The sequence below is a fragment of the Pteropus alecto genome, unplaced genomic scaffold, assembly GCF_000325575.1.
Source record: "Pteropus alecto unplaced genomic scaffold, ASM32557v1 scaffold59, whole genome shotgun sequence".
In the NCBI taxonomy this organism is placed as follows: Eukaryota; Metazoa; Chordata; class Mammalia; order Chiroptera; family Pteropodidae; genus Pteropus; species Pteropus alecto.
The window spans coordinates 499875-518283 of record NW_006443292.1 but is presented as its reverse complement, the minus strand read 5'-3'; the positions used below and the strand labels follow the sequence as shown (position 1 = coordinate 518283).

At 55.2% G+C, this 18409-nt stretch overlaps 1 protein-coding gene across 1 annotated transcript; it reads left to right on the top strand.

The window, feature by feature from the left end:
* Nucleotides 1-17875, top strand: RGMA (repulsive guidance molecule BMP co-receptor a). Its single transcript, XM_015598707.2, has 3 exons — nt 1-220; nt 10823-11337; nt 15547-17875. The coding sequence occupies exons 1-3, from the start codon at nt 139-141 to the stop codon at nt 16264-16266; spliced, it is 1317 nt and encodes a 438-aa protein (XP_015454193.1). The 5' UTR covers nt 1-138; the 3' UTR covers nt 16267-17875.
* The last annotated feature ends 534 nt before the right edge of the window (nt 17876-18409 follow it).

Genomic DNA, 18409 nt, shown 5'->3' with positions numbered 1-18409 from the left:
GGACCGAGCCGCCCGGCTCGCTGCTCCCGCCGGCGGAGCGAGGCTGCCCTTTCTCCGCAGTGTGATTGATTTTCTGCTTCTTTTCTTCTAAACTCTTCTTCCAGGGAGAGGCTAGTGGTAACAGGCCGAGCTGGATGGATGGGTATGGGGAGAGGGGCAGGACGATCAGCCCTGGGATTCTGGCCGACTCTCGCAGTCCTTCTCTGCAGCTTCCCAGCAGGTAAGGCGCCGCCCCGGGAGCGGGGACAGCCGGCCGCCCGGGCCTCCTCGCAGCCCCGGGCCATGTCGTGGAGCGAGTCGGAGCTGAAGATCGTGGGTGACCTCCACCCCCACCCCGGGGATCCCGCCTCCCTTTTCCACGGGTCTTTGTGTCTACCGCGCCCCGCCGAAGGCGCAGCGGATGCCCGCGGGAACCCGAGGGTGGGGGAACCGGGCTCGGCCTGCACTGAGAAGGAGCGGGGCGGGGAGGTCGCAGGGGTCGGGGATGCCTCCCTCCTTCCGCGAAAGGGGGATCCTGGGACGCGTCATTCAGGGGCCCCGGAGGAGGGGGAGCAGAGGAGGCACGGACTTGGAGCAGGGGGCACTTTCCGCGGCTCCTCGCCCACCACTTTGGAAACCTGTTCGGTGCCCAGGGGTGGAGCAGGGGGCGCCCCCAAGGTCCCAGCCCAGTCACTGACTCCCCCTCCTGCGGGACCCCGTCCCGGCCCCACGCGGGGAGCCGGCGAACTCGGCTCAAACCAGCCCGTATTCCTGTTTGATAACATCCCACGTCGCCCCCTGTTTGTTTTTATTGTGTCAGAAAGGGAGAGAATTTCAGAATTAAAGCTGAAAAAGCCCATCTGTTTCCAATGAATCCCCCATAGTTTTTCACAATGTTTTTGGCAGATTGCTGCTTTCAAATTCCTCGGAGCCCGGACCTCTTGTTTTTGTTGGGGGAAGGGAGACCAACTCCACAGAGAAGCATTTGTTCCTTCCCAAACGCTCCAATTTCTTGACTTTTTTTTTTCCTTTCGGGGGGGAGGGGGAAAGCACGAAACTTAAATCCCCGCTCTGTTTTCTTTATAATGTTTCATAAAACTTTATTTCATTTTTGCCATATGCTACTCACAGCCGGGAAACGCTTGTTAAACCCTTCATACCCATTTTTCTCTTGCTAAAAGTACAAATAAAATCCAGTGTCATGGGCCGAAGGGGCCCCGTTGCAAGGCGGGATCTCCCGGCCGTTGCCATTGTGTTGCAGGCTTGGAGGTGTCTTCTTGCAAAAAAATGCGAGTTTGTTTCGCTCCGCAGCCCAGCGCGGATGCGCAACTCCTGCGCACCACCGAGTTTTGCAAGAAAGGACTTGAGTTAGACTGGGATTGGGTTGTTTTGTTTTGCTCCTCAGCCAACTAGGTTTCAGGAACTGGCAGAACTGGGCCGGCCAGGCTGCAAGTTGGGGCTCCCGACGGGCGGACCATGCAGGCCGCGGTAAAGGGGCAGGGATCAGTTTACCTTCTCGCCCCAGCCCTGATCCCGGGCCCCGGCGCCTGCCGGGTCCAGCGCGTCCAGTTCACTCAGCAGCTGTGTCCCCAAGGGCTCCCTGAAGAGCCGCAACCTGCTCTCACCCCTGGATTCCACTGGGGAGGCCCCAGCCAAGGACAAGATGGGGGGTTGTCAGTCCCGGCAAAGACCCTTGGACCTTTTTTGCCCTAGCCCCGGAATATTAAAACCTCCACAGTGGGTCAGACAGCAGGGGTTCCTACTCCCCCTCACACCCCTTTTTAAAAGGCAGTTTCTCCACCTACTGGAGGGCCTGGCTGAAAGGCTGATTTGGTTCCCTCCCAAAAACTGAAAAATACAATCAAAAAGGACCCTTTTCTTGAAAAAGAAATTCTCCTTTGGGGGAAGCGGGAGTTTGCCATGTGTGCACATCTCCGTTTGACCTAGATAAAGATCCAGCCCATTGGAAGTTTTATCAGATGGGTTGATAAATGGCTTTTGTCCCCTGGCTGCAGTGGGGGATGTGATCTCAGCTCTGAGCTGAAATTGAGAAGGGGGGCTTTGAGGCCCTTAAAACAACACCTTCCCGCTCTTAAAGTGGCAGCACTTGTTAACTTCTTGGGCTAGAGAGGGAGGAAAGGAAGGGCTGACAGAGGGACTCAGAGGCCGAGGGAGCTGCCAGGGCTGCTGGTGGTGTTTTTGTTGGTTTTTTAATTTTATTTCTCCACCTTTAAAACTTTATTTTAAAATATCCTTCACAGTCTGAGGAAACGGGTGGGTTATGTAATTCACAACCCAAATTCCATCACTTTTATTTCCAAGAAGCCCATTTCTTTTTTGGCGTCGAGGCTGGTAACTAAAACCTGGCAGATAGGACAGATAGCTGCCACACTGTCACGCCAACTGGCTAATGTTCTAATTTGAGGCACTGACAGCTGCTTTTAGTCAAAATTGCCCACCTTACTGAAAACTGAGCTTTCGGTATCCCCAGACTCGATATCCTGCAGGCTCCGAAAACTTGTATGCTCAAGAAACCTGGGTGAAAAGACCATTTTTTAAGGAAGAGATGAAATGGCCACAACAAGGAGATAGACTGTGATGCACTGGCAGAGGCTGCCTTGGGGTAAAGTTAGAGAACCTGCAGGTCTCGGGGAGAGCAGGGTGGGTGTCAGAGAAAAAGGAAAGCTCTGGCAAGTGTGAGACACAGGGATAGCCAGGCACTCCGTGTGCCACGGCTTCTCCCACTGAAGACAGGTGGACTGTGGCTCCAGCAGCTGCCTGAAAGCATAGGTTTGTTCAGTGCTAGTCAACTTGAATGTCTGCCAGGAGTAAACCCAGAGGAGTGCAAATTAAATTGGACATAGTTATGTGGAGAAAGATGTCTTAACCTCTGCTAGACTGAGAGGGTTTGTGTCTTTTGAGAGTGTTTACATGTACTCACTCAACGTGTATGGCACACCTACTGTGCCTTTAGTGGATGGACAGCGGCCACGTCAAGCTGGGGGGAATGGGGCAGAAAAGGCTTTAGAACAGTCTTCCACAAATAGCAGCCTCTTGAAAGCACAATTAATAGATATTTTATGAATTCTGAAACCATTAGGCCTTCATAAGACAGATCTCTAAGAGAACCTGTCTGAGGCATATATTTTTGATAGGCGGGTGAGTTTCCTATAACAACGTATAGATGCTATACTCCAGCACGGTTGTTTTCAAAGTGTGGTCCCTGGACCAGCCCCATCAGCCTCCCCTGAGAAATTGTTAGAAATAGAAGTCTCGGCCCACCCCACACCTGCTGAAACAGACACTCAGGGGAGTGGGGGGGACACTGCAGTCCACACTCTAGCAGGCCCTCCAGGGGGTTCTGGTGCCCTCCCAAGACTGAGGACTGCTGTTCTAAGGATTATTGCCCTGCAGCCTTTCTTTTTTCTTTATTTCTTTCCTTTCACTTTTAAACTGAAGCCGTTTTAGACATGTTAGTCCTCAGTGGAGAAACTAGAGCTTGGGGAGACCAAGGCCCTCTACAGTGCAAATGCCTATCACGTCTGTGTCATTATAAAAGTGAGATTATTCCTCTCAGAGCTGCTCTTAAGACATATGCAAGCGAGTCCACCTGCCGATGTTGTTGCCCTCCCGTAGAACTTTGTGTCCCAAAGAGAGAGAATGAAATGATGTCCAACTACAGGAGTCAGATGGCAGCAGGGCAAGCTAGCAGGCTGGTGTGTGACACACCCAGGAGTCCACAGGGCAGAGCCTTGCCTCCCACTGGGGCTGGGATGTAAAATCCTGCAGACAGTTGGCCCTTTAGGCCATGAGGGTGAATAGGGGAGTAAGGAGAAGCTGTCTGGTCTTCTAGGAAACCTCTCTAACAGGAGAAATTGCCAGCAGTCACCCCAAAGCTCAAAAGAGAACTGGGGAGACAGAATCCATGGGCTCAGCTGAGGATACTCATGAGGTGGGAAACAGAATCCCAGGACCCTGTGGCGGCGGCAGAGGAGGCGGGGGAGGGGCGCAGTTTACATGTTGGTGGCATGTGGATCCTGGTAAACATCCATTCTTTAGCGAAATATGCGAGGCCTCCAACAGAATTGGCCAGAGAACCCCAACTTTATGTTTTGGTCAAATGGTGATATGCCATGCTGTTTTAATACTTGGCTAAATTCAACCTGCCTAAAATCGAAGGCACCGTTTCTTCTACTCTTAGTAGAGTAGAAGGTGACCAACTCATCTGAGTTTACCCACGACTTTTCTAGTTTTAAAACTGTAAGTCCCCTGTCCTTAGAAGCCCTTTCAGCCCTGGGCTCACCAGGGTGGTTCCTCACCCTAGATTCTCTCCTCCCGTTCCCTGGACTAGTACCTCGCCTGGGTCTTTTAGGGACCCCACCGCTCACAACTGTGAAGGCCTTGGTGTGATATGGGTCTGGTCACCTGGGGCTGGGCCTCCTTCCTCTGCCCTTTCTTGCCTGTCCCTGTTGTCACCTTACTACAAGCAGCTGCCCAGCCCTCGGGCCTGCCTTCCTGTACCACCCACCCATGGAACTGCCAAATGAATTGCAATCTTTTTTTCCAGAAAATGTTTTCTGGTTATAAAAACAGTACTCATTTTTAAACCTAAAGGCTGAAAACAATAAGAAAATGAAAATAACCCAAATTCCACCCTCCCACAGACAACCATCACTAATGAACATTCATGAATGTCTTTGAGACATAATACCTTTCTGTTGTTCTCTCCAAAGTATGATCGTATGGAGAACAATAATTTTTAAAGCTCTTCCATGTATTGAGTGGTCAAAGTATACCAGGCACTCTTCTAAATGCTTTAAGTACGTCACCTCACCAGATTGTCACTCCTTCCCCTTGAGAATCATCATTCCCACTGTGCAGATGAAGAAACAGAGGGTCAGAGAGGTGGCCTGATATTACACAGCTAGTTAGCAGCACAGCCAGGAGTAGAAAGAACCCAGACCCCTGCCTTTTTCCATATACCTGATCTCGGATAAACACACTCATTACATTTGCTATGTAGCCTATTAGACCTTGTTCTATGAGCATATATGGCTTTTAAGGTGGGGGAAAAAATAAACTTTGGAGATAGGATTAGATAGCAGAATGGAGAGTGACTACATTTTCCATGGACCTAGCCTTTCTGCTGCCTCTGCTATCCTATCCATCTCTGCCTTAGCATTCCAGGAAGAAGATGCCACCCAGCTGTAGGTCAGGAAAACCAGTTGGCAGGGCTGTCACTCTGCAAATTTTCCCGACTCAGATTATGTCTTTCGGGTTTTTCTTATTTATTCATTTCATGCGCCATTTCACCCAAGCAGTAGGAATACTAAGACGCCTATTAAAGTCATCCCTCTACGCCCAGGTCCATGCAGAAAGGGGCCCATTATTGCCCCTATGCTACGTATAAGTCTCATGATCACAGGCTTACACGACTGTGTGCGCTCCAGGCGCATGCCCAGCTGGAGGAGGAAGGTGGAAGAGGCAGGCTCGCCTGTGGATGGTGGTGAGGGAGAAAAGCCACTTCAAATGAATGTTGACTTGGAGCGGTCAAGCAGATGAGCCCGGGGTTGCTGCAGGCAGAGCCAGGGTGGAAAATGAGCATCTCTGGAGCCAGGCCTAGACTCGGGAAAAGGAGTTATGCCTTAAAGTGGAAAGATCGAATTGTTCACCTGCAAGCTTCGTTTCTTTCTGAAAAGCAATGTCTTTCTTTGCCCGTAACCATGCTCCTTGTGGAACACAGGGTAGCCTAGTTCTCGGCCCTAAGCCAGGATGGTATTGAAGTGGAATCTCATGTCTCGCCTTGCCCATCGTGGGTCCTTTCTACCCAGAGAAGCCCTCAGCCGCCTGACAGTCCCCGCTGTGGCCTAGAATGTCCTGTTTGCTGTCGATCTGGCTCCATGTGACCCCAGTGGGAGCTGGGGAAGGGTGTCCAGTTTGTAAGCTGAGGTGCGCCCTCTTCCTTGGCACTCAGTGTGGCTTCTTGCGACAACTTGGCATGTGCGGAGGCTGGGGCAGAGCAGCTGGGTGTGACCAGGGACAGTGCCCCCTGCCTCAGCTGGCTGAGTGGCACTCAGCCACCTCTGCCCACACTTGGCAGGAAGTTAACCCCCAACTCCCCAATCCACCCTCCCCCGCTCCTCAGGTCACTTGAGATTCTTCGAGAAACTTCTTCTCCTCTTGCCTCGCTCTTTCTCCTGTACATCAGCTCCTAAGGGAAACCCCAGGAACTTTCCAGTGCGTTCAAGGGGTGGGAGACTCATTGGAGTCATTGGCGAGGTCAGTTCCCTGGGGCATTCTTGGGCTGGACTGGGACCGAATGCCTTTTCGGAAACTTGATCAATTCTGGCTGCTTGTAGGTTAAGTAAGGTAGCATCTGCTGCACCTGGTGAAAAATCCACCCCGTCACCTGGGTGTGTTCCTTTCAGTATCTGATGCCAAACACCTGGTTGTTTAGGGCAGGACGGTGGAGTGAAATTCCTACAGGAGTGACACAGCCAGCCAGCCTCAGGCATCGCTCAAGCAAGGAGATTCCAGAACACTGCCCAGGCCAGAGTTCGCTAAATACTGGCCCTAGATCCGTTAACTGTCCCCTCCTAAACTCAATACTAAGGGACTGGAGAGGGTGGAGAGTGGCCCGTTCCAGCTGCTGGCTGTCACGCTGGGTAAGGCAGGGTGCGCCCCCCCACAGCTGGTGTTCCGTTCCCGCCTCCTTCAGGACCCGCATGGTGGCTCGTTGCCTCCGCGTCTGTGCTGCTCTCCCTCTGTTCTGCCTGCTTCTGTTTTGATTGAAGCCGTTGCCTCTTAAGTTACACTGCGTCCTGAAATAGTGTTCTCATCGTGCCCTGTTCTTACTGAAAATTATCCAGGGCTCCATGATCAACTGGATCTAGTCTGAAATCCTTAGGCTGGAGTATCAGGGCTGAGTCAGAAGAAAAGCCACCGGGGTATGTCCACAGAGGGATCTTAACATGGGGGGCAGTGGATGGGTGTGAGGGCACAGAGTAGCAGGAAGTGGCTTACAACCCTGGGTCTGGAGGGACAAAGGGAAAGGGAGCTTGGGGGCCCAGGTCACTGAAAGGGGTTCCTGTCTGACTGGTCTCAGTGCTTTGCAGTAGCTCCAGCTGGGTGGTGGTGATAGAAACAGCCTGAGGACAGAAAGTAAACCATCTGAACCAACAGCCTTCCCTTTGTCTAGTGCCCCCTTGTGGTAGAATCTAACAGGGAGCCGGGTGACAAGAGAAACTAGGTTTTCAGAGTCCCTGCCCCACCAAGCAGAAGAAAGCGGGTTGAAGCTGAGCAACATTTGCTTTACCACGGGCACAGCTGGTACTCGGGGTTCGCGTGTCTTGCCTCAAACTCCTGGCTGCACGCTCACCAAGCAGCACTTTGCCTCCGGCCGACTTCAGCTGTGCTAGATGGAGGCCTCGTGTTTCTGGGACCCCTCCTGGCATCACCCATCAGATCCCACTGCCCTTCAACGCCTGGTTGAAATGCTACTTCCACGATACCCTCTCATCCTCCGTTTGTGCATGTCTGTTGTGGTTTAGTATTCAGAGGAAACGTGCTTGCTTTGCATTCTAGAAGTTTCCATGGCTGACTGTTCCTGAGCACAGGCGCTCGCTGGGGCTTGTTCCAGGAACAGCATCGAGCACGGTACCTGGCACACAGTAGCGTCCAGAACTTTCAGCAAGTCATGAATCCAGGCAGTTACCAGGCAAGGCACCGAGTCTTACAACAGCTATTTGACCTTGTATTGGGGCTTGTTTTCAAAATGAGCCTTTTACTCCTTTAAGAGGCAGGTTTTTCTGTTTCCTGGCTCACCCCCCACCCCCCCACTCGCTAGTGAAACCTGATCTAATCCCTTTGCACGCGGGTAATTTATTGGTCTATTGGGCTTTTCTTGGTGGCAAATTGCATTGTCTTTATTCCTGGGTTCTGGCTGTGGAGCAGCTCACCGCATCCCTAAAGCTCCTTTCTCGGGGCCCATCCCTCACACCCCCCTGGGCACATAGCAAAATAAGTTTGATTGGGCTTCTTTGTTATGCAAACAAGACAGTAATAATCAGGCTATTATTCTGAAGGCTTGGGCTTGATTAACAGTTCAAAGGCGGTCCCTAAGGCAGCTAATGCCGCTCCGTGGCGTAAATATTTTCATCCTGCCTGGGTTGGTACAGTTGGTACTCCAAGTTCCCTGCCTCTGTTTCTGTTTCTGAGAGGCTCTGGGTTACTATTTAAAGGACAACAATTAAGTCAGGCAAAGCTCTGTGGCTGTGATTTCTCCCTGCCGCGTATCAGCCCACTAAGGAAGCTGCCTAGAGCCCAGTTCCCGGCAAAATGAAATGTTATATATGTGGGGTGCTGGGGCACAGATGCTTTGAGCGTGGGAGCCAAAAATTCCAGGACAATGATAAGGGGCCCTTGCTCTCGGGGGACTCGGGGGCAGGAGGTGGCACTGAGCTAGAGTGTCATGGCATGGCTCACAGAGCAGTAGGGGGTGAGGCTGAAGAAAGTGCCACAGGGAAGCCAAGGAGCCGTCCATTATTGACATTTCTATTCGAGCCTTTTCTGTGTGGCTCCAGAGAAGGATCGGCCGTGAAAGGCCCTAGGAAGCAGGCGTGGATCCAGAGCTGGAGCATTTCAGAGCAGGAGGGACCGGCCTCGTTCTAGCAGAGTTCCCGTGGCAGTGGGGACCGGATGTCCACCAGGCAGGGATGCTGCAGGGAGATTTCCTGCCGTAGAGGCTGGCTGGAGGTGGAAACTGGGGACCTCTGGCGTCCCTCGGGCCCCAGGTTCTAAAACTCCACAGTGCACCTTGAGAAGCCAACATGGAGGTTGGTCCCAAAGTGATTATTAGGGCTCTTGATAAATCGATTGCCCAGAGAAACAGGAAGCTCTCGCCCTCATTGCACGAGTCAGGAGCAGATTGGTCCAATGGTTGCCGAGGATCCACTCTATCCCCAGTAAGTCTGGGAGCCCACCGTGCTGTAGGCATTGCCTGCACCCCACCCTTTGCCCCAGCTGGCCAGTCTTCGCAGCCTCTGGATTCTCTTTTTTCCACCACTAGCTAATCCTGAAAGTCCTATCTCAAGAGGCCTGGGTCAAAACAAAACATGCATAACGGACTTCTAAGGAGCACAAGGTCTGTGGGGCACCTTTGCATTTCCCTGGGCATCTGGGGTGGAGCCCCGGGTGGAAGAGTTAGCAGAGGCCCCCAGAGCTGTCCCTGCCAAAGGCCACAGTGGCTAAACTTCCATTCGAGTCCTTTAACCCCCTGGCTCTGTGCATATTGGCTGTCTTGATCCACCAAGAAGTGGCCGCAGGGCCAGAGGAGCCACTCTGCCGTCTGCAGGAACCAGGCAGAAAGGAGGCAGCTGGCCGCCCTCCGTCACGCTGGAATCACCAGGGTGGCTCGCTCTGCAAAGCTGGTTTCCTCTTCTCGCTTGCACAAGTTGCAATAGGATCTGTTTCAAACTCTCAGACTTTCCTCTCCTTGCTTCTTGGACACTCGCATCAGAAGAGGCCAACCAAGGTTTATGGCCTGGAATTCAGGTCTTGTGCTTTTTTATTAAAGATACTGAACATAAAAATCGGCCCCTCTGGGGTCTCTCTGGCAGGTGACACCACAGCACAATTTTTCCTTTTGATGCCAGGCCAGGTTACATTCCGGTCCCTGACCTGGGGAGGCCTTCAGCCTGTGATTTAGTTTACACAGGACGGCAGGATGACTCCATGGGGGGCGGGGGCCCCTCAGTTCACCACCCATGGGGACTGACCAACCCTGGCATCCCTGATGCCCATCCCCGACACCCCCAGGGAATGATAATCCCATGCATGTCTATTTTAGGCAGACAGGCCCTGGAGAGCTGTGTCACTGCCTGGAGAGGTGGCAGAAGGGAATGGGAGCCACCGAGTCCAGTCTCAGCTCGTCAGTCTCAGTGGCCCCTTGCAAGCCATGCCCCCCGATCTACAGCTTCTCCGTGTAGGATGGTGCTTGCGCTTCCTCTTAAACTCCTAGGAAGGTGTGCAAGGCCCCAGGGTTTTGAGTGACTGGGGACACCCGGGAAGCCAGGTTCCTACAGCCATGGTTTTCAGACGTAGCCATTTATGGCTAACTATTGCTTAGGTGTCAAAGCTGGTGACTTGTTTTTTAAAAATCACACACAAATTGGGGCAAATACAAAGTCCTCACTCTCAGTTGCCTCCCAGCTTGCTCTGCTGAGCAGGATAGAGAGGGCTGGAGGCACGTGGACGAGGTGACAGGGACCAGGCCCTCTGTGACCAGGGCTAACACAGTAATCACACTAGCAAACATTCAGTGAGCTTCAGCTGAATGCTGGTGCCCTTCTGAGCCCTTTACCACTTCCAGCAAACTCCCACAGCAGGTACTGTGTATTACCCATTTTCCAGGTGGTATGAGGCATAGAGAACTTGAGCCATTTGCACAAGGTCACAAAAGTGACAGAGCTTGGGACACGCATTTAACACCAAGTAATTACCTGCCAGGTTCCTGTTGCTTTTGCCAAACTCTTGGGGATGGCTTTGAAAGTGTTAACAGATGTCAAAGGCCCAAAGGTGGCCTGTCCTGCTGCCGCCAAACGCTAACCAGTCCTCTCCACAGGGGCCACTGCCAACCCTTGCAGCGTGCCTGCCTCATTATAGGCTGCACAGAAGAATCTGGAAGGCCTATGGGGCAGATCCGCCCTTTACTACCACCTGCGCGCGGGAAGGGGGCCGGGGTCACCATCTGTGCGAGAAAGTACAGTGTGGGTGGTGCTGTCTCAAATGGGGTGTCCTTATGCACGCGCCCAGCCTGATGGCGTGTCTCGTCCTTTCTCCACAGCCACCTCCCCGTGCAAGATCCTCAAGTGCAACTCTGAGTTCTGGAGCGCCACGGCGGGTGGCCACGCCCCGGCCTCGGACGACGCCCCCGAGTTCTGCGCAGCGCTGCGCACCTACGCCCTGTGTACGCGGCGCACCGCCCGCACCTGCCGGGGCGACCTGGCCTACCACTCGGCCGTTCATGGCATAGAGGACCTCATGAGCCAGCACAACTGCTCCAAGGATGGCCCCACGTCACAGCCACGCCTGCGCACGCTCCCGCCACCCGGGGACAGCCAGGAGCGCTCCGACAGCCCCGAGATCTGCCACTACGAGAAGAGCTTGCACAAGCACTCGGCCGCCCCCAACTACACGCACTGCGGCCTCTTCGGGGACCCGCACCTCAGGACTTTCACAGACCGCTTCCAGACCTGCAAGGTGCAGGGCGCCTGGCCGCTCATCGACAATAATTACCTGAACGTGCAAGTCACCAACACGCCTGTGCTGCCTGGCTCGGCCGCCACGGCCACCAGCAAGGTGAGGGTGAGACAGGATGGGGCTGCCCCGTGGGGTTCCACCAACCCGACCCAGACGCCTCCTGCACCCACCATGTTCTTACTGCCAGTAAATGAGCAGATTATTTAGAAAGGAATGTTCTAGATATACTCTTAATATTGCCTAGAGTGAGATATTTTATTTAACTGGGCAGAATGAACAGAGTGACATAACCTGGCATATGTAAAAGGCAGTTTGTGAATGCACTGTGCCTGGTTAAGGATGTCTAAGGGGACCTAGCTTGTTTTGTGTGTGTGCACGAGCGTGTGCATGTAAACACACGTGTGTACACACTGGATCCAGATGTAAGATGGATCTCTTATCGGGGTTATAATCCAAAAGAAGCACTCCCTAGAGCATTCCGTTTCAAACTTTCATTATATTCTTGCCCCCAAACTACATTTTTGTGGGACTGTAGTGTTAAAACCCCAGAAAGAGAGCCTGTGGTGCAGGCAGTGGGACGTTCCCGTCCACCCAGGTTCTCCTTCCCCCTCACTTCCGAGGGTCTCCCCGACCTCACATTCAGACTCAGCCAGAGGGAGACTGGTGGCCTCTGAGTCCAGGCAACAGGGTCACCTGTGCCCCCTCAGGGCCCGGCCTGCCAGGGCCCCTGGGGTTTCCAGGTTGGCAGCAGGTCTGTTTTCCTAGGAACAGCATGTTGCAAGGGTGCCAGGCTGGCCCACAGGGGCGTTTCTGTTCCTTCCCATCCCTCCACGCCCCAGGGGAGGACAGTGAGGTAACCTGGCAGCTCGGAAGATTCCTGCCAGCCCTCTCTCTCTGTGCCAGTGGCCCTTGCATGCCCGAAGGGGGTCTCTTTATGGGACCCCCTGCTGAGTAAGACACAAAGTGAGTCTTTGCCCCATGGATGCCCTCGAGGCCCTTGGCCCCAGGCTGTGCACCTAATGGGTGGCAGGATTATGGCCGGCTCTCTCTCTGCCCTGTTCCCCTCCCAGCCCTCTGCAGACCGAGGGGGGCCCTTGTCAAGGGCCCAGCTGCTTTCTCTGCAGCCCCTTCACCTACCCACCTCCCACCGTATAGCCAAGATAAATGAATGAGGGGAGCCTGAGGCTGCAGCTTCTAAATCCACCAGCAAACAAGCTCTGGGAGGGGACCCTACCTCCTCGTCCCATCCTGGCAGGGGCACACGGTGGGTGGTGCTCCTCCTCCTGATCCTGGGTGGTGTAAACACCAAATGTGATAATAGAGTCAAGGGAGGGATTGTGGTTAGTGACCGGTGAGGCTGGGCTGCTACCCGCAGTGCCTGGGGCCTGCCCCTGCCTTTTCTCGTAGGCCTCCGTTACTCAGGTGTTATCAGGTGTGTGCGTTGGTTCATTCATTGATTCAGCAAACATCTACCAAGCACCTCTTTTGTGCCAGCCTCTGTGCTCAGGCATGCCTCCCTCTCACAGGTTCCAGGCTAATAATGGGGAACAAAGACTGGCACAGGGGTGCTGGTGCCGAGACGGGAGTGGGGACAGCCTGGGACCTCCAGGGAAGCAAGGAGAAGCCAAGGAGCTTTTATCTTCAAAGTGATGGGGGCCTGGGCCTGCCATACCCCAAAGGAAGCCTCTGCCAGCCACTTCTGCTCACTTGACCCCATTCCCCTCCCGCCTCCCCTCAGCACCGTGCCTTCCCCAGGGGCCTTTGCTGACTTCCCATGATGTTGGCGTTATCCAGCCCAGCCCGGCCCTGTGTTCTTGTGCATTGTCTAGTGTGTTCCAGCCCAGGCTGACATGTTAGCCAACTTCCTGCCCCCATGGGACTGCCCCATGCCCAGCCCTCTGCTCCTTCTTTCTCCTTCCTGCTGTGCTCATGGCACCCCATTTTACAGATGAGGAAACGGAAGCAGGGAGCAGCGAACTCAGGCCTCTGCCTCCCATCCCTCCCCCCCTCGCTCGTTCGCCTGTAGCGCTTATCAACACACGGCATAATTTATCTGCTCAGTCTGTGCCCCCCAGATGTGAGCTCCATGAGGACAGGGGTCTTGGACTGTTCCAGTCCGTGTGGATACAGGCCCGGCATGTAGCTGGTGCTCCGTAAACAGCTGATGAAACCCGGCTCTGCCCCGTGCTCAACACAGTGGGGAGCCCGAGGCCCCTCGGAAAGGGGGGCGCAGCAGAGAGGAGAAGCAGCCGTGCCCGTGGCCCTGTTGGCAGCAAAGCCGCCCGGCTTTCGACAGGCCCCCTTCATGCTGTTACTTGTGGTTGAGTCCCTGGCACAAGCAGCCTGTCAGCCGTCCAGGAGCCTGTCTCCACGAGAGGTGGCGCTTATAGCAAAACCAGCCTTTCCTGTTCCAGGAGACGAATGCCACTTGGAAAGCAGCCCCCCACCCCCCAGAGTGTTTGTGTGGCCCCACACACCAGCAGGGACACCAGAGTCCCTCATCCTGCCCCCTGCTCCAATGACAGGACCACCCACTGCTCAGACCACCCTGGCTGCCCCACCTCCTGGCCCCCTGCAGGGCTCCACATCAGGGTGGGAGCCTTGGATGGAGGGAAGGAAGCAGCAGGCAGTGGAACCGAATGAAGTCGCCGTTTTTGGAGGCCAGGGATGATATAGAGGCAGTTTCATGCAGTTCAATACGGAGGACTCGAAGCTGGACAGAGAGGCTGTGGCCACCTTTGGCTTCCCGCAGCTGCCCACAGAGCTCGTGTCCCAGGTAGACAGCAGAGTCCCAGGTGCCTTCGGCCCAGGGCACCAGCTGGCATCTGGGCACGAACAGGGAATGAGATGGTTGCTTCTCTCGCATACAGTCTTCGTAGTTAAGATTTTAGAGGAAAGAGCAGCCAGTCATCTCTCCCATGACGATGGGGGTGAGGGACTCACACATACTCCCCAGGCTCTTTGCCTCCCATCCCTCTCCCGGGCCACCCACTCTGTAGGTTTGTGGCCAGAAAAGCCCACGAACTGGAAACCAAGAGACTAATCCCGGCTCTGCCTCTTGGTGGCTGTGTGACCTTGGCCAAGTTGCTTTACCTCTCTGAGCCAGCGTTTCCTGTCTGCAAATCAGAGGTAATGTCACCGTCCCCTGCAGTGCCTGCCACACTGACCCAACGAGTGCAGCTGTGTCTGTGGTTCCCAAGAGGATAGTGACTAACACAGCAAATCAGCTCTCTGTCTCCTCCAGGGGCTCAGCCCAGCCCTGGCCCCAGTTGTAGGCTCCGGCAGAAATGGGTCAACCTGCCCTGGCCGTGGCCAGAGTTTTGCCCCCCTCTTCCTTCCACTGACCGGCATCTTGTTCCTCTCCTGCCCCCTGCTCCCCTCCAAGACCCCGCCGGGTAGCCCCTTAGGGCAGCCTACGTGGTCTCTGCGTGCCTGCGTGGATTTGCCCTCTCTTTCTTCGAGCATCAGCTTCTTCTGTTCCACCTGCCATTAGGTTCAGCCAGTGGCTTGAAGTTTTTTATTTTTTCAGGAATTCTGCAGGAAGTCCACTGGCGGTGTGAGAGACATTAGATGCTTGTGGACCTTATGAGTTTCCTACTGCTGCTGTAACAAGTACCACAAGGTGGTTCAGACAGACAGACAGACAGACATTTATTTTCCTATAGTTATGGAGGCAAGAAGTCCGCAGTGAATCTCACAGGGCTAACATCAAGGTGTCGCAGGGCTGGTCCTTCAGGAGGCACCAGGGGAGGATCTCTTCATTGCTTCTCTCGGCCTCTGGTGGTTGCCAGCATCCCTTGGCTTGTGGCTACATCACTTGAATCTCTGCCTCGGTGGAAACATGGCCTTCTTTCTGTGGTCAGATTTCCCTCTGCCTCTATTTTATAGTCTCCATAAAGTGATTTGCCATATAAGGCTCCAAGGATTAGGGCCGATATCTCGGGGGCCATTATTCAGCCTATTACAGTGGATTAATGACATTTAACTTTTAATTAGCTGTGCTTTCTTTTTTATGATTCACCATTACATATAGTAAATGAGCTGGTCTCCCATTTAGGGTAGTGATCTCAAGTTCCTGTTCTAAGTCAACTTTTTTTTCAAGTAAAAAAATAAGGTGTTTTAAAGAAAAATATTAAGTACGCAAGAGTGCAGGTGGCACTGAACGGTGACCACAATGGGGAAGGGACGGTCTGGGGCATCCTGAGGGCTCCTTTCATTCCCCCGAGAGCTTCATAAGCACGGGGTTGGGCCTTCTCCCTCCGCAGTCGCTGGCATCCCTGACGCCCCTCTCTGCCCTCTTCCTTGCAGCTCACCATCATCTTCAAAAACTTCCAGGAGTGCGTGGACCAGAAGGTGTACCAGGCTGAGATGGATGAGCTCCCAGCCGCCTTCGCCGATGGCTCCAAGAATGGTGGGGACAAGCACGGGGCCAATAGCCTGAAGATCACAGAGAAGGTGTCCGGCCAGCACGTAGAGATCCAGGCCAAGTACATCGGCACCACCATCGTGGTTCGCCAGGTGGGCCGCTACCTGACTTTCGCAGTCCGCATGCCGGAGGAGGTGGTCAACGCGGTGGAAGACCGGGACAGTCAGGGCCTCTACCTCTGCCTGCGGGGCTGTCCCCTCAACCAGCAGATTGACTTCCAGGCCTTCCGTGCCCATGAGGGCCTGGGCGCCTACAGGCCCCAGGCCACCAGCCCCACACCCGCGGCCCCCGACACCTTCCCGTACGAGACGGCCGTGGCCAAGTGCAAGGAGAGGCTGCCCGTGGAGGACCTCTACTACCAGGCCTGCGTCTTCGACCTGCTCACCACAGGCGACGTGAACTTCACGCTGGCTGCTTACTATGCCTTGGAGGACGTCAAGATGCTACACTCCAACAAGGACAAGCTGCACCTGTACGAGAGGACGCGGGAGCCGCCGGGCCGGGCAGCGACTGCAGGGCTGTGCCCGGCCCCTCGGCTCCTCCTGGGCAGCCTCCTGCTCCTCACCCTGCTCCCTGTGTTCCTGGAGGCCCTTGCTGCATAGGATGGAGAGCGAGGCACACTGCCTGCCCCAAGCTGGCCGGCCTGCAGAAGGGCTGGTGGCTTCTGGTGACCCCGTGGTCTCTGCAGGGGTCAGAAGCGGAGGCAGCTGCTGGCCGGTGAGCTGTGGGACGGTTACCTCGGAGCTGCTGGCAAGTGCTGGGGGCGTGGGGCGGCCCCTCGCCCTCTCTAGGGCCCTGGACAAGGTCATGGTGACTGACTGGTGCTGTGATGTCTGTGACAGTAGAGCAGTGTGGGGGAGAGCTCCCCTCCCCCCGCCCCACAGTGTGAATGTGCAAAACCGAGCCCCTCAGGCTGGAGCCCCCACCCCGCCAGAGACGCTGCGGAAGGTCAGAGTCCGCTCATCCCACCCCCTCGCAATGCACTGAACAGGCCCGGCCGACTGCTGCACGTGCCCGCCGCACGCACACACTCTTACACGAGCACACTCGCACACACGCAGCCGGCGGAGCCGAGACTGGACCCCCAGGTGGGCCCCCTTTCCCCTGGGGCCTGGTGCACTCCCAGGGCGTTGCTGGGGATCTTCGGCAAACTGATATAACCCTTTGGCCAAAAGGTTGTGCCCTGCTGGGACCTTTCTGCCACGGGCTCCCTGTGAGACCCCACGTGTGCCGCGCCTGCTGTGGGCACGGGCTCAGGCCCGGTTACCGGGTCCCGCCTCGAGAGCCCCCGCGCAGGCAGTGCGTGTTGACACGTGCTCTGAGGAACGCCACTCGTGGGCTTGGATGCCCTCCTCTGGCCCTTCCCCTGCTGGCCCCCACTCCCCACTGTGCGTAGGAAGTCGAGCTGAGTTTCTAAATGTCTAAACAGAGAACTACCCCGTGATTTCTGTTCCTTCCTCTCCAGCAGATGGCAAGAGCTCTCGGACTGGGGCACATGGGCCGCAGGGCATGGGCAGGAGACCAGTGGACAGGGCCAGCTGGCCTGCCCTGATCCTCTTTTTTTGCCCACCTGCCCCCAGAGCCCTGCTCCCCACCCTGTCCACCCAGATCTGCATTCCGGGGAGAGGAGCAGCCCTGGCAGCGTGTCTCCGTCTGGCCCCTTCCCTTAGCCCGTGGCCACACAGCCCGGGCTGACCACCTGAAGAGGCCCAAACCAGCCCAGCCTCTGCTGCTGCTCCAGAGACCCCCAGGGACCCAAACGGGCCAGGATCCAGAGGGCCAACCTCCTGGAAGCCCCACGGCCACCCACTGTCCCTGCCCGCCCCCCCAGTGTCCCCAGCAGCCCCTCTGCTGCTCCCCAGGGACCTCTCATACACTGGCCCAGGAGGCTGCGGACTCGTCCCCGCCTCCCCCTCCGAGGTCCCAACACCTCCCCACAATCTCCACCCCCCCACCCCACCCCCGCCAAATCCAGGCGGGTAGGAGCAGCGAGGCCCCTGCTGGTTTTCAGCCGGTCCCCTACGTTGGAAGTAAAAAGTGAAGCACTTTATTTTGGTTGTGTTTGATCGCATTCTGCTTGGAAGTGGGGACCCCTCACTGCGTCCTTGTGCCTGCGACCTGTGTGGAGTGTCACCGCGTGTACATACTGTAAATTATTTATTAATGGCTAAATGCAAGTAAAGTTTGGGTTTTCTTTGTTTTGTTATTTTCCTTTAGATGTGTTGAAGTTTGTTTTCTGAACAGACGGGTTCCTTTTGGGGGTGGAGAGTTGACTCTGGTGGTGGGTGTCACGGCACAGTGTCCCAACGGTGTTTGTGGGGGGGCAGCTAGTGCTTGTGCGTGTGTCTGTGTGTATGAATGACGGTGTTTGTGTGTGGGGGGGGCAGCTAGTGCTTGTGCGTGTGTCTGTGTGTATGAATGTGTCGAGGATGTAGCAATTTAACAACCAAAGCCCCTTGTTTCTCTAAAATTACTTTTTCTCCTTACGATGAGCTGCCTTTTGGGGCTTGAGGGACCCAGGTTCCCCGACTCTGGCAGAGCTGGAACGCAGCCTTGAGGACAGATGGCCACGATGCAGAAAGATGCCCTACGGGGCAGGGTTGGGTGTGCTGGCCTGGGATCCAGGACGACTCCATCTCAGGGGTCAGCCTGGAGCCCCAGACCTGGGATTGTCGCTGTCACCCTTGAGGGTCCCACTGGTCACATGCAGCCTGGGGAGGAGTAATGGTCCCACAGAGGGGGCGC